The sequence below is a fragment of the Daucus carota genome, chromosome 2 (assembly GCF_001625215.2).
Source record: "Daucus carota subsp. sativus chromosome 2, DH1 v3.0, whole genome shotgun sequence".
Taxonomy (NCBI): domain Eukaryota; kingdom Viridiplantae; phylum Streptophyta; class Magnoliopsida; order Apiales; family Apiaceae; genus Daucus; species Daucus carota.
The window spans coordinates 58,318,015-58,334,386 of record NC_030382.2 but is presented as its reverse complement, the minus strand read 5'-3'; the positions used below and the strand labels follow the sequence as shown (position 1 = coordinate 58,334,386).

The 16,372-nt window shown below is 34.2% G+C and overlaps 2 protein-coding genes across 3 annotated transcripts; both read right to left on the bottom strand.

Annotated features, from left to right (window-relative positions):
• Positions 1 to 3,687: 3,687 nt before the first annotated feature.
• LOC108210202 (4-hydroxy-tetrahydrodipicolinate synthase, chloroplastic) lies at positions 3,688 to 7,761 on the bottom strand. 2 transcript variants are annotated; one of them, XM_017381496.2, is made up of 3 exons: positions 7,423 to 7,761; positions 5,814 to 5,897; positions 3,688 to 4,751 (listed from the first exon to the last, which is right to left on the bottom strand). In XM_017381496.2, exons 1-3 carry the CDS (start codon positions 7,521 to 7,523, stop codon positions 3,824 to 3,826), a joined length of 1,113 nt encoding a protein of 370 aa, XP_017236985.1. In that variant the 5' UTR covers positions 7,524 to 7,761; the 3' UTR covers positions 3,688 to 3,823. The 2 variants fall into 2 exon arrangements, with proteins under 2 accessions (XP_017236985.1, XP_017236984.1); XM_017381495.2 differs by having other exon boundaries at positions 7,399 to 7,726.
• Positions 7,762 to 14,055: 6,294 nt separating this feature from the next.
• On the bottom strand, positions 14,056 to 15,595 carry LOC108206857 (AT-hook motif nuclear-localized protein 24). The gene has a single exon (XM_017377279.2). The coding sequence runs from the start codon at positions 15,175 to 15,177 to the stop codon at positions 14,290 to 14,292; it is 888 nt and encodes a 295-aa protein (XP_017232768.1). The 5' UTR covers positions 15,178 to 15,595; the 3' UTR covers positions 14,056 to 14,289.
• Positions 15,596 to 16,372: the final 777 nt, after the last annotated feature.

Below are 16,372 nucleotides of genomic sequence, written 5' to 3'. Positions count from 1 at the left end.
GTTTAGATGATCTAAAACCCTACAACTTATAGGGGTATTTATAAGTGCAGAGAGACTTGTTTGCTACTCTTTCCCATAATTAAATAATCTGAATAAAATCAGACTAAAACTTTCAAGCTACTATATTCCATAAATAATTTGAAACAAAATCAGATTCAGAAACTTGTTTCCAATATATTCGAAACTAAAAAAGGTAGTATTCCATAAATAATCTGAAACAAAATCAGATTCTAAAACTTGCTTCTAATATATCCGAAACTAAAAAAGATGGTTCTAATTTTTGATATTTTTCATCCAAAAATTCCAGAAAATTAGTAAAATAGAACGGAGCGATGTGAGAGGCGCCACCTACACGCCCCTCGCTTCTCCTTTATATAAGTATATTGATTTTGCCAGAATTTCGATTATATTTGTAGATGCCGTATGGTTTTTGATTAATGAATATATTCCTTTTTATCAAAAAAAAAATTTTTGAATCAGGAAAAACTTGCTATACTAATTAACGGGATGATAAAATCAACAAATCAATGATCCTTAAAAGTATAAGTTTTTCATTCATCACATCCAGTTATATTCAACTCACATTTTAAAGATTACATCAAAATCTTTAGTTATTTAATTAGGTTTTTGAATCATATTATAAAATTTGATGCTCAATTAGGATTTCGAATTATGTTTAAAAATAGGATGGGTATTCATGAGGTTATTTAAATTACATTGATGATATTCAGGTGGACTTTTTTTATCTTACAAAATAGCGAATTTTGTCGGATTGTGATCTATTTGATACTTTTTGAAATTTCATCGAAATTTGATAAGATTTTGAAGGAAGCATGCTAAATAAAAGAAAATATTTTTGAATCAAGAAATCAGTATTTAAACTAATGAGAATTGAATATAGAAAATAATAAATCTTAATAACTAATTTGATTGTCCGTTCGAATAAAACAATCTGTATGATTTCATGGTCCCCTCTTGTTTCCATAATAAATCCTGACTTTTACCAATTATAGACTCCATAACAAAATTGAGAAACAACGGTGACTACCAACTGGAACAGAGTGGCGATACTATTTCAGTACACAAAACACTGGACAATCAACTGGGCCCAACACATTCTTAAATTTTTTTTCCTGAACAAGTTTGAAGATGACGAAATAGAGTTGATTTCACAGAAGATCCGTTAGAGCAGCAGTAGCGTTTAATGAGTAAAATAAAAAACGAAGTTAAGCAATCTTTTTCATAAATGCCATAATTCACCTTTTGACTTAATTAAGAAACTTACTTTCATTTTTTTGAGGAATCAAGAAACTTACTTATTACTTGTACGTAAAAATTAGTATTTAATTTATCAATCTAAATATATCTTTTTAATAGTTTAAAACTTATAATTAATAGTAAAATGTTACAAATTATCTATTAAAATCATATACTCCTATATTTAAATACGGTACAAGTACAATGTTGCATTTTCTAACATATAAATTCGAGGTTCGGTCACTCGTGTATCACTTCTCATAAGCTCAGGTCAGCCAATCTCTAAATTGATAGAGGTTTTTAGCTTCATCTGATGACTTAAAAGTTGTTTAATTCAATTATCTGGCTGCAGCTAGTCGAGCAACAAAATAATCTAACCGAGTTGGGCTAAAAAATGTTGAAATATAACATAAGATTTATTTGTGCCTTCTTCTAACACCTTAAGATTTTAGATGTATCGATTCTCAACATGATATCCGAATTATTATGTTATCCTGCGAGTCTTAAATTCGAAAGCTAATCTTTTATAGCAAAACGCACGTTGAAGAGACTAAGACTAGTAAACCATGGTAGTAATCCCCAGATTAAACTGGAACCACTAAGCTCTATTCAAGCAATTCAACTAAAGCTAGCAAGGGACCATGTGAATCGAAGTCACAGGAGCTGAAGGGTGTGGATAACTCCACCGTCCTCATCATCTTCATCATTACAGCATTTGCAAGATAAGAGAAAAAGATGAATAAAGATGCAGATGAAAATAAGGACAAAATTTTGGTGGGGTTTCATTTTCAAATATTAAATGAGTACACTGTAGAAGTAATGGAGAGTACTCAATTACAATGTGGATCGATGATCAGAGCCAAAAAAAAGATACCTAACCACATTGACTCTCCTGCACCCTGCAAACCTCAATTTTTTCAATAGTGGTAAATTAACAATTTTGATTACTAATATTAACGGATTTGACAAGAATATGCCATAAACCAGAGAGATTTATAGTCTAGTGATAAAGACGTATTTTGATATATAGCTTTGATCGTCTTGTCTTAGTTAAAAAAATAAAATGTGAAACTAATTGCGTAATCTGTAAAGGGATGATGCTAGAACTTTAATTTGGAAGTATGACTGGTTTAATTTTGGGTAGAGTGTTGGGACAGACTATAATGATACCTATGAGCTCCATGATGACATTAAGAAGTGGATGGTCAAGAGAAGAATAAAGAGAAGGCAAGGGGTGTAAAATTCAAAAAGGAAAGTTCAAGTTGTAAGAAAGGTGCTTGTGGTAATGTGGTCATTTTGTGTGTTCCCATCTTGAGCCAGCTCAAGGAAAAACTAGAGTCTTGAATTATGAAAGTGATCAAAAAGATTAGGCTAATGCATCAAGGCTAAGAATTTGTTTGTTTTACATGTTGAGATGTGGATTGCTAGCTGCTTAATTGGTGGCCTCTCTCATAATGAGTCCTCTTGCTATCATTGTTGTAAAAGTCTCTCCCTCTCCAGTCTCCATCTCTCTCGCCATCTCTCTCCTCTCTCTCTCTCTCTCTCTCTCTCTCTCTCTCACACACACACACACACACAAAATCTCTATTTAAATATGCATATGGCCATCTACATTCTCTACACCCCCTGGCCTCTCTCAAGGTTTCTTAATTAGCCACACACAGACACAGTGACACAGACAAACTAAACTCCAGACGTTGAACAAAATGTGTACAAGCATCTCAGCATCAATGAACGTATCTAATTATCCTAATTCACACTTCACTCTGTGCCCCTCGAGTAAACAGTCAATCAAGAACCACAACTTCAGGGCACATTGCATATACAGGTGAGCTTTCTTAGTTTCTTTCACATGTTAATATACTACTTTGTGTGCGTGTGTTTCTTGGTTATGTGGACTGTGGAGTGCATGCATGCATGCATAATCGCGTTTATTAAACAATATTTTTGGCTCGTAGAGGCAAGAGGATGTCAAAGCAAGCAAAGGAAAAGGCAAGAAGAGTATGGATATTGAAGAGAAAGATGCTGCTGCAAAACTTGAAGCTTTACACTGAAAACAAAAGCATCATTCAGGAGAACGAAAAACTGCGAAAGAAAGCTGCCCTTCTTCATACCGAAAACATGGCTCTGCACTCTCTACTGGAAAACACTGCCTCTACACATCTCAGCCTTCTACCCGATAAAATCGAACAGAATTAAGTTCTTAGTTTCATTGTTCCTACCCCTCTCTGTAACAGTCTATTACACAATTTATGTGAATGTGATGAAAATAAAATTAAAAAAAATATTATTCAGTTAAAGACTGTTCTACCAAGCTGCTGTAGTTTTGTATGATCATTACAAAAAAATCAGATGATGATAGAAAATTTTATATTAGAGGATGCTCATATTAGAAAAAGATATAAAGATGCAAAAGTAAAAAGTATCTCGTGCTCCAAATGGATTTTCATACCCAACATAATTATAATACACAAACAGGAAGCAGTCTCATTATGTCACAAAATGCATAACACACTAGGAAGAAACACACCAAGGTACTCATTGCTCTCAAGCTCAAGATTACAGCCTAATATCGACCTATTAAAACAAAATCGTCATCTTCAAGAACCTGAACATCTTTTTCTCCTACAAAGTGTTCTCTCCCTATTTCTTTCACTATATTAACAAACTCTACTCTTTTGGCCAAAGGCAGTGGTACATATGGCAACCGGAAAACAGGCCTTACAACCCCAAGCTGAGAAAGAGCTGTATTTAATCCAATTGGATTCGGCTCTACAAAGAGCCACTCCATCAAAGGCAACAACTTTGCATTCAAGGATGGGTTGTTTCCCCCAAACATGAGTTCCCGCATCAGCTGTGGGACCAAGTTGCTAGTAACGGATATAACTCCAGTTGCACCATAATCCCACCTCGAATCATGGCACTCATCATCATTTCCGCTCCAGACGACGATCCCATTTTTGGTATACTGGTCTACTCTATCATGTCCTACACATTCCTTGACACCTGCTAGGTTCGGGCTTTGTGCCAAAGTGTGGATCACACGAGGGGGGATATCTTGTCCAGTTCTTCCTGGTACATTGTAGACAATGGTTGGACCCATGGGGAGCACACTGTTAAAATGAGAAACCATCCCCTCAAGAGAGGTCTTTCCATAGTAAGGATTAATGTGCAAAGCTGCATGCATTCCAACTGCAAACCCCTGTTCTGTGGCATGAATGGCTTCCCTTGTTGAGTTGCTTCCGGTATTCCCAATAACCTTGATTGATCCACCAAAACAGTTGACTGTGTGACCAATTAGCATAATATGTTCATCCCAGCTCATCAACTGGCCTTCACCAGTAGTTCCACCAACTATGACACCCTCAACCCCGTGTTCAATCTGCAAGTTTACCAGAGCATCATATGCCTCAAGATCAAATCTACCATCAGGCAGATATGGAGTTTTGATAGCAGTTATCAATCTGAGAGACTTTATGTCGTCTGTGAAAGTTCTGCACACATTGGAATGGAATATAATATGGTAAGCATAGGTTAGTGCCTATGCACTAGAAGTGTGTTTAAAAGAATGATTAGCTACTGTGTTCTGATGCCAAAACAGTTATATAAGTTAAAGTTATTTAACTAAATACTCTCATATACAGCACATCATCTTCATCGCTGCATCACACATGCAGAAGATAAACCAAGATCTTATTTTTTTGTTCTAACATCTCAACAAGTCATGATGCCAATCTGTCCATAATAGTATGTAAATGCACTAACCTTTCTACACTTCTTACATGGCCAAGAATGTGTTGGTCTGGCAGATCAATACTTAAAACTTTAAAAGTATCTGCCCTGTAAGATCTAAAACCAGGGACGGAACTGGAGGGGGGCACGGGGCCTCCAAAAAAAAAAGTTATACATACTGCTACTTTTTATGTATAAAAGTTCAAAATTTTGTCATTTAGTCCCCCATTTTTTTTACTTGATTACTTATATTAAAAGGAATTTGCTGAAAAATTTGATAATAAATCTATCCCTGAAGTGTTTTACAAGATGAAAAATATGCCAAATGCAGTTAAAGTAGCATATATGTATAGATTTTTTGCCTCCTTTGATGTTTAAAAGTTGCGTTTATGAGGTGATATTTTTATCTATCCTTTCAGAACAAATTATGCAATTCAGTTTATAAGTTTGGCCCCTCCAAAATATTTTTTCTAGTTCCGTCCCTGTCTAGAATAGATACAGAACCATGTCATGTGATCTTGAACAAAAGAACTGTATATCATAAATGTCTAACCAAGAGGAAATCATTATTAATGGTCCAACCTAAGAGCTCCAAGAAAGCGAAAAATGTAAGAATACAACATTTTAATGTCTCTAAACAGTGTGAAGATTGCAAGTACTTGGATCAGTGGATGCTTGCAGCTTGCCGACTCCCAAACCATGTAATAAATTATAAAATTCCCGGTAAGTACTCAAAATTAAACATATTTGATCAACAAATAAAGCTAAATTGAGGAATCTGAAATTTTTGCGTGCGAAAGAGATATTGTATCTGCAATAATTACCTGTTTCTAACTTCTGTACTGCGCATCGGCAGATGAAAATTAGGAATTATTGCTGCTTTTGGAGACCTCCAAATTGCATTCCTCCTGGTCAGCAGAAAAGAATTAGCAATGGTGTAAATAGTTTAAATAACATATCAACATAGTAACGTATCCAACAGGAGTCAGAAGATATCAGTTCAAGATGTATACACGTCCTGATTTGAATGGGCCAGAACTTGTGTACTTGTATATATAACTGCTGGTAACACCATAAACACCTAATGAATCTGGTGCTAGTAAATAATAGAAGTTGAATCCGGTAACTACAACTAAACAACGCATGTTTTATTATCAAAATAACACTAACACCATAAACACCTAATGAACGTTCTACTATACTACAGTATTGTAATCGATTCACCTAATTGTTTCTTTTTGTGTCAATAATTGATGCCTAAAAGTATGCCCAGACGAAAAATATAGTCTTTATAGCATATCATGATTCATAATTCCTCTACAGGATCTCCTAAAGTTTAAAGACTCTGTATTAAGCAACATAAAAAAGAAGAAGCTATATAATAATTTCCGCCTACATGAAACCACAACATCAATGTCTGTTCAATTCATTAATGGGTTAATTATCAATTAGATCACTTATTACACTAGAAAATATCTAGTGGATCACTCGGAAATTTTTGAACTCATTTGAATCACTAAAGTCATAAAAAATATCAAATAGATAACTCTAATATTTTTTCGAAAAGTAAACTTTATTTTCATTGAGTTCCACACATTTTTCTTGGCTGTTAGTATAATCAAATGAAAGGTTATGAATTCTAGTATTTATGATAATATATTTAGATTTTAAAAAATTTATTTAGTATTTATTTGATATAAATCAAACAAAATAATTGTAAACTTAAAAATAAATAGTAAATAAATTTCTTAAAATATGAATATATTATCATAAATACTAGAATTCATAACGTTTCATTTGATTATAATAACAGCCAAGAAAAATGTATGGAACTCAATGAAAAATAAAGTTTACTTATCGAAAAAATATTAGAGTTATCTATTTGATATTTTTTATGACTTTAGGGATTCAAATGAGATCAAAATTTTCCGAGTGATCCACTTGATATTTTCTAGTGTAATAAGTGACCTAGTTGATAATTAACCCATTCATTAATAGTCCTCCATACTTCAATTTGATATTTATGTAGTCATTCAAGCGTCTTTTAGGCTATTTCAACCATTTCTGGCATGAACCCCTCCAATAAATTCAAACACATTCATAAATTATAGACGCAGCTTTTACCTTCGACGTTATGCCTTAAAGAATCAGTTATCATACAAAATTAAGTGAGAAACTACTTTGTAGCACAATTTTTCGGTATCAAAGCAACTATGTGCTTAGATCAAACTATATAATCACCTATAATACAAGCAAAGATTGAAAACAAACAAGAAAAATAAAGAAGCAAAGCGAACAGAGCCTTTCACATAATCGCATGTATATAATCAAACTTGTACAATAAACAATTTAAAATACAAATTTAACAAACCAGAAAATTTCATTACATACATCCGAGACATAACATACATATACATGGATTCATATGAACACCTGTTGTGACTAGATGGAGTTGAATTGTAAGACGGGAGCTGAATAGTGGGCCCTTTTAAGCTTTTGAGAGCCGCCATTTGCTGATAAACCGCCGCCGACATGTTTTACGACAAGAATAAACTGGTCCCTGTCTTAATTGTCTGAGGTTTAGAGGTTATATACGATGATGATAATTAGGATTGGGGGTGTAAGAATATCAAATTAGGGTTTTGAAATTTTGATCAGTGGGTGCCGGGTGGATTGGAAAATGTGATCTGAGAAATGTGAAATTTGTATGGCTGGTTTAAGTTGAGTCAGTCAATGTGATGCTCCCTTTTCTTTGAGTACATAATTGACCTTAATTGACTTTTAACCGACATTTATTTTTGGTTAAATATCAAAGCGCCATGGAGGTCAGCAAAAGTATAATTTATTAAATTATACACATTTTATTCCATGTTATCATAATTAAATAAGAATTTTTGAATTTTTATATTTTATAGAATATTTAGATTTTTGAAAAGTGTATTTATTATATGTAATAAAATGAATAAAATAATATTTTTTAAATCTGAATATATCATCTGAAAAGTTTAGAAATAAATTTTTTTACTTGATTATTGTGGTAATAAAAAAAATAGTGTCAAAATTTTACATATATTATATTTATTTCCCGAACACATATTTAGAGATAAATATTTGATATTATGATTTTTAATAATTTAAATGAAATCACGTTAACAGATACGTGAGTTTCACTTTAATGACCTCTTTAATATTTAATTCATTAATGTTTTTGATAATATTTGAAGTGCAAGAAAATTTTATTAGAAATTTTGATTTTTCCATCGATAAAAATTATATTATAAATTTTCACTGCTACTATTTTTTGAAAAATTATTATATCTGACTAGGATTGTCATAAAATATTAATATAGAGACAGAAGTAAAATAAGAATGCAACTTAAATTTGAGTTGGTTTTTTTTTTTTTTTGAAATAAAAGTGCTTGCTTTTATTCAATTGAGTCAATGATCAACACATCAAGAATACAATCAGGCGGGTTATCAATCCACTCATGAACGCCTGACATGAAATGTGTAGCTAGTGCTAACACATGAGCCACTACATTCGCAGACCGAGGAACATATTCAACTAGCACTTCATCATAGTGCTTAAATAAATCTCTACAATCTACCACAATGGAATGAAAATATGTGTCTTCTTGAACATTTTGCACGCCTCTGAAGTTCTTTCACATCTGTTTCAAACACACATCTTTTGTAGTCTAATTCTTTGACCCAGGATAATGCTTCTTTGAGACCAATTGCTTCAACCTCTCTAGGACTGTACAGTGCCTGTAGTTTATGATTTCGAGCCCGTAGAAATGCACCATGAGCATCTCTAATAACACTTCCTATCCCAGTACTACCCAACTCCACATGAAAAAGGAAGTTATCAAAATTTATTTATATAAAATATAATTGTTTAAAATAAATATTTAATTTATACGAAAAAAATAGAATCTTAATTTTTTCAACACACGTGTACACACCCTCTTGGTAAAAAACACATACTGTATTATTAATTAGTTTCAATTTCTTCACTAATACTTACAATTATGTAATCTCCCCGTCCCATGTCACATGTAACCTTTTCTAAAACTAAAATGAATGCTAATCTATTTTGACAGGCAGTATGTACAAGTTATTGCCCATTCATCGATCAAGCATCTGTAAAAAAAAAAAAAAAAAGGTTAGCAAATAGCAACTCAGTGTGGAGCTACTATTTGTGTGCGCTCGCAAATGTGTTTAGAGTTATGCTGATAAGTTACAGACTTTTTGTACCAGTTGTTTTTACCAGTTTTACGTTTGTTAATCAAGTTAGCAACTCATTAGCATTACAGGTAATTAGTTATAGTTCTTTTTTCCTTGTGTAATTTTGAATATGAACTTTCAAAGTAGTTATTTTTTATAATTTTAAGCACACATTCATAGTGTCTGTGACAAGATTCGAACTCTTCACATCGTGAAATCGTTAAGTCAAGAGTTTTTCTTTAATAAGCACACGAGCACACCTGTCAATGTCCCTAACAAGATTCAAGCCCTCTAAATCTGGTAGAGTAAGTTTTAGAGGGACTATCTTCTGGAACAGAGTATCACTCACTCAGCCATCTCTCCAGAAGTCAACTTAATTAAGGCATGCAGAAGCGTTAAGCCTTAGGAATCGGGGATCAGATGACTCCAATTTGCACATTCCTATAATCCGTTGTCATGAATCAACAAGCTAGTCACTATTGGATCCCAAGTTGTACTACTGTATGTTAGTTCTATAAGCAGAACAACAAGCATGGTTTTCAGGAGCAGTGCCAGACAGCCACCCCTTCAAGAATGTAATGAAATTAAGCAACTTGTTCGATTCATACAAATTTTCACTTGGATCTTTGTTTCTAACAGCTTGGATTATAACCTGATATGCTGATACAATTGAATGACAGTTTTGGCGACTTAGATCAAAATTTTGAAATGACACTATCTGCTAGAACTAAGTTACTCCTCTATGCATACTTGTTATTGATATCTAATTCCTCCGTTTTTCAGTAAGTCGTTTTGATTATTAAGACACATGTTCAGCTGCTTTCATCACATAGTAAAAATTGTTCTTTTTGTACCGCCACAACCTCAAAATGCTGAAGAGTTAACTGCTGATGCTGATTTTGCTGACTGAGTGAACTAAAGCCGGAGGTGCTTGGTTTTAAATCCTTAATGTATGTCATTATTTGCTAAAGAATTTAAGTACTGTAGTTCTCTAGTTTGAGCTTCAATAAAAATTACTGCAACAGCGTTATTTATCTTGACATGGAAATTCATTCTTCATGGCCACGGGGGAATTTCTAAGACTTTGGTAATACAACTAGTAGCTTTTTGTTTTATAACTGATACTTTCCTGGTGTGCGGCGTTGATTCTGTACGAGCAGTCTAGTACAATGAAATCAATGACGACTCCCTGCCATTAGCCGTAGGCAGACAGTTCCGTGGCTAGACTAGTTTAATTTGCATCGATACCAATTGTCCTTTCTTCCAAAAGACTTGAATGTTCTGAGGAGTTGTTTTCCATGGAAATTCTCTCTTGCTAATAAAATTTCAATTCATTCATTAAGTATCCTGTAACATTTACAGAAGCCTTTTCTGTGGCCAACCTTTACATTTTATTGGTAAATACTAGGGGAAAATCCATCTTCTTCTGGTGTGTATTCGGGATTCACTAACTGGTGACGGTCTTTGAGTATGTATTCACTAGGTTAGCCTAATCATCAATGAAATTTGAATGATGTAGTTTCGGGGTTTGCTGTCACGTTCAAATTTACAGTAGTCATTGCAAAGTCAGATTTGTTGAAGATCCACTATTCGTACTCAACATCCCAGCTAGAACGGTATTATCTACCATCACTAAACCTCTTTAAAATTCTAATTTTAGGTTCCTGGGAAAAAATTATTTCAGCGAATTTATTAATTATTAATATGAGTCTGACAATCTCCGATCCAATTATTTTCTGCACAAGTGCCTCCTCAATTAGATTTTTAATTGATTAATCACTGTAAGCTTTCTTAACAGTATATCATAGATCATATATGATATATGTTATATAGTAAATTAAACTAATATATCAAATGTTATTACAATATTATAAGATATCCGATTTTTAATCAGATTAATCATCGTCGGATTAATCTTGATTTCCAATTTCTCTACAACTATGATTATTAAGAATAAAAATATATTGTCTCTATTATAAAAATTTATTACTTTAATAAGATTATTAATTTCTCAATTACTTAAACTCTGTATAATTTTACTTTCACATTACCTATCACTATCAGAAAGTAACACATTACTTCTCCACAAGGACTGCCTATTCTGTCGCCAACAGTTGCACTTAATCTGTAATCCTGCACATTGCAGAACTGTATGTTTTTAATCCACAAAAGTGGTCTATTCGAGTATGTGTGAATACATACCATGGATGGTGCAGGCAGAAATGGCAGGACGAATCAATCTTTTTCTGGTATGCACTATGCACTGGTGTGATGACAGTCCTTGAGTATTTTTCTGGTAAAACATGTTTATCCAACTTTTTATTGATTTGGTGCAATTCTTTGCTCCTGACATTAGTGAATTTGCTACATTTTGACGCCTTTAAGTGTTTATCTAGAATACTCACATTTATCAAACTTTTACGAATGTGACAGCGAGCCAGAGACTGGCCTGTAATTGCAGCAGTATGCTCAAGCATCAAGTTTTCTTACCTTTTTTTTTTTTCTCAGTTGCCCATCCTTGGGACTTTCACTGAAAAGATGTAGCGCTAAGAAACCCTTGTTTGTTTAACACTTTCGAGGTTTATACGTGTACTTTCATGTTGCGTGTTTCAGACATGCCCTCTGATATATCTTCATATATGTGCTAGCATATCAAATACTAATATGTGATGCCCTGAGTTCCATTCACAAGGTTTGAAGATGATTACAGACTGCATTAGCATTAAAAGGTTACGAAATTCAGAGATTGCAGACTTGCATTAGCATTAGCAGGGTTCAAAGATCATGTCTAAACTTAGATAAATATATTGTTTTTGATTGAACCCTTCGATTAAGGTTCAAACAAGTAGGACTTGTATCATTACAAGAAACACATCTTTTATATATGATCACATGTGTGCTCATACATTAAGCTATCGCCATCTTGTAATCGGTATTAAGTCGATATGTAATATCATCACCTCTTGTATCATGATCACCATCTTGTAGTCATATATTAAGCAATCACAATGTTGTAACAAGAGTAATATCATTATCAACTCATAGTCAATATTAAATGAGTCTCTAGCATCATACAAATATCACCTTCAAAAGACTTGAAACAAAATTAGTATCCAAAAATCATAATTTCTGTATATAATCTAAGTCGGCCTTTTAACATCATATTCAAAATACTTGAAAAGATATTATCCAAAACTCATTATTTTCACGATGTCTATATATGGTTTGGAGAGCTTGGCCGGATAGCCTGGACCCGCGAAATCAACATATTTTATATGACATTGAATCCCAAATTTTTTCTTGCAAACAATTGAATTTAATTAGATAATTTATAATTTAATTAAATAAATATTCATTATTATCAATGTGAGTGAAAGCAATCAAATATTTATATTTATAAAAAGAATAATTCAATTTTTGAGATGTCTAATATTTTTAATTTTTGTATATATATATGCTAAATCATTTTAGAAGGAAAGATTACCCTCAAAATTCTGCACTTGACCAAACCTTGTGATGGGTTCCACTTTTTTGCATTTCGATGGGAACACTCGATATATATGATCGTAACGATGAATGATTAGAAAATCAAATTCCTACGGAAAACAAATCATTGCAACTTACAAGTTATGCACGGAGTGAAATTTGATATTATTGTTACCACTAATTTAAAAATTGAATGCGAATGTTTAGAATTGCTAGATTGACATCATATGCACATGATTTATCATTTCACTTCAACAATTCCGACAAAACGGTTAAATTTGATTAAATAAATCTGATAAAATTGCAAGATGAATTAGTGTTAAGGGTAACGAACAAAGCCAACATATTTGAATTTTTTTTGACTTAACGACGAAAGTCATTAATTGAGCAAAGCACAAGGATAGTGGTTTCAAGGAAAAACCAAAAGATAGTTGAAATTGATTAGTTCAAGATCAACAAGATTATTTCGAGTCGTATAGTAAGTATATATTCTCACATAGTGTTTTGGCTGTATATATACTGCTTATTATCAAATTTAAATAAGAATTAATATATAAAATAAAGAGCAGTACAAGAAAATTGATAAAATTTAGTAATATCTATATTCCCAACCAATATTAATTAAATTTATCAGATTCGGCTGGCCAATTCACCCAAATTAAAATTCTATTTCATCAAATTGGAATTCTTTCGGTGAAAATAATATATTTATCATACCGGAAAATACAGACAGAAAATCTGATATGCTACAGCCCAGAATATTTTAAAATGAAGAATATTTATTGGTTAAGCTGACCAAGAACACTTGATTAGTTGTAATTACCTTTAAGATCAAGGGGGAAGATAGTTGGAAACAAAATTAACCTGTTTAATGTTTAGTGAACTAACAAGAATGTCTAGGGTTTTAAATTAAGGGGCTAAAATAGCTCACAAGTTAGAGAAATCTAAACAAGTGGAGTATGAGTACCAAATTACCTCACTTTCTCCACCCTATTTACTGCTCTTCCACTGTGCCACAACTACCGGCACAAATTTGTTGCGGTTTGCCTCGAGAAGGTACCTGGATGGTACACAGAAAGAGACCAGACAGTGCACGTGTGACACACTTCCCCATGTTAATGTCTCATCATCGTCATCAACCATTCGCTTTCACATCTCTCCAAAACCCTAACTCCTTTGATCAAATTCACAGGCCACATTCAAAACATTTTACCCATCCCTTCCTGCCCATACCTTTGTGTATTAAAAAATGAATTTTCATTTTTATCTAATTAAAAAACAAAACAAGTAATTTTGGCTTCTTGAAGGTGAAATGTCAGCTGCAATCAGCTCTGATCAGAGAAGAGACAGAACTGAAGAAGTGAATAAACTATTACGGTAAATAAGCCCACAAAGAGGTTAAAAGTTTTGTACACTCGATCCTCTTCAAGCAAAAGCACACCATTAATAACCACATAATATTAAACTAATAATTAACTACTACTTAATTAAAGAAATTAAAAAGAAGAGGAAATAGCAAAGTAAACTGAAGTGACAATATAAAATTAAAGCATCTAACTCTTTTTCGCTCTTTCTTTTCTTCAATCTTCAATAAGGAGGCCGAGCTCCACCCCAGTATGCCGGATCACTTGGCACTTGATTAGGAGTTCCGTGAAACAAAGATGCATTTGGATCTGTCATCAGTTGTTGCCCGATCATTCCAGGGAGCGGAGGAGATTCCAGAGATCCGTTCCCTGGAACCGAAGATTCTTCGTCTTCTAATGGCAGCCTCTCATAGGCCGCATTACCGAAAGAGGCTGCCATGATAACTACAGGGCCGGACGCTATAAGCTGTCCGACCACGCCCCCTCCAACAACTTGTCCTTGACCGCCAGCTAGATATATAGTCAAACCCGATGCAGCTGGCGGTGCTGGAGGGGGCAAAAACGAACCCGAAAGAGATAGAATTTCGAATCTGCCTTGTAAGGTAATCACCGCACCTGGTGCGGCCGGTTGCTTTAGAGTCACATTCGTAACGGTTCCGCTTCCGCTCAAAATACAAACGCCTCTTTGTCTTCTTGTTGCGAAAGTCGAAATACTCTCTTGAATATCGCAGCCGTTCGCAACTTCCATGACATGAGATCTAAGCGCGTTCGCGCTGTCCCTCGTGATTATAATCGGCGGCTTCGGCTTGTTTTTAGACCCGGCGGGTCTCCCCCGAGGTTTTCGACTCCCCTCACTTTCGGATCCGTTGAATGAAACCAATTCTTTGTCATCAGCACTCGTGTTGTGATTACCGTTGTTTTCGTTGTTGTTGCTGTTGTCAATTCTTTCTCGCTTCAGGCTACGATTGAGGCTGCTTTCACTTTGCTCCTCTTCGGAATTATTTTGTTGTGGATGAAAATTCGGGAATTGGAGAGGATGGTGGTGGAGCGGAAGGCCTCTAGAGTGGAAAGGGGATGGCAATTGATGGCCATGAGCTGTTAAATGATCCATCTCTATATCTTCCTCAAGATATATATCTTGTGAACCACTTAATTTAATCAAATCAAACACTATACTTTGAGGAAGTAGAAAGATGCTAGGTGTTTGACAAGTGAATTGAAGTTAGATGAAGCCATGAGGATAAGTGCTTTCAACCAAACTCTGAGCTAGAGCATGAGATGCCATCTTATCTTTATCTAATCAAGAACCAACTTGTGGGAGACCTGAGCTCTGGAGTGTTGGTTTGAAGTTGGGTGTTGAAGGATTTGGAGAAATGGGAAAGGAGGGATATGTATAGAGAGAGGGGAGATTGGTGTTTGTTTTGTTGGTTTCGAAGGGTGATTAGTGTTGGTTTGTTTGGGTTAGGGTTACGGTTAGGTCAATATTGTGTGTGGTTAGATAGGGTGAGGGTCTAGTTCTGGTAACACCAGGTAGGGGTGAACAAAACCAACCCAAACCGCAAAAACCGACCCAAACCAACCCTTTTTTCACCCGATTAAACCGAACCATTTGAAACCGATTATTATTTGGGTTGATTTTCAAAAAACCCGAATAAATTGGGTTGGGTCAGGGTTTAACATATTTTAACCCTCAACCAACCCAACCCAACCCGTTTATATAAAAATAATTAAATAAACATATTATTCCCAGGTCCAATATTTTTTTACCACATAGTTTGCTGGTTTTTTTAAAATCCTCACTCACCAGATACTGTTGAATGACAGATCAACTAGTAAATTAATTTACAACTCACCAGATGCTAAAACTAGAACTGCCCTTATATAACTTTTAAGCAGACTATTATCTGATATGTAAATTAGGACAATATTTTGTTATGTATTATGAACTATGAAGTGCAAGAACAGTGAACTGGAGCAGATTGGCAATTTGGCAGCATTGACAGTTTATTTAGTTTGTATTTTTCTTTTTTGCTGGTAAAACCCGACCCAAACCGAACCAACCCAACCCATATTTTAATTAGCAAGGTTGGGTTATGTATATTTTTTTTGATCAATGGGTTAATTTTTTATAAACCGAACTAATTGGGTTGGGTCATTTTTTTGCCCCTAACCCGACCGACCCAACCCGTGTTCACCCCTAACACCAGGCATGCGCATGAGCGCGCTGGGGTGCGGGCCCTACTCTCTCCTCTCTCCCACGTTATCTCTCTGTCTCTCTTTGGAAATCTCACTGCAAATTCATATTG

Bases quoted from the DNA above. Each gene is read 5' to 3' on its own strand.
- LOC108210202 (XM_017381495.2), bottom strand. From the start codon at position 7,523: ATGTCGGCGGCGGTTTATCAGCAAATGGCGGCTCTCAAAAGCTTAAAA. The intron at 5,898-7,398 runs GTATGTTATGTC...TCTGCTGACCAG, and splicing joins TCATATGAATCCATGTATAT to GAGGAATGCAATTTGGAGGT. The intron at 4,752-5,813 runs GTAATTATTGCA...CAATGTGTGCAG, and splicing joins AGTACAGAAGTTAGAAACAG to AACTTTCACAGACGACATAA.
- LOC108206857 (XM_017377279.2), bottom strand. From the start codon at position 15,177: ATGGATCATTTAACAGCTCATGGCCATCAATTGCCATCCCCTTTCCAC.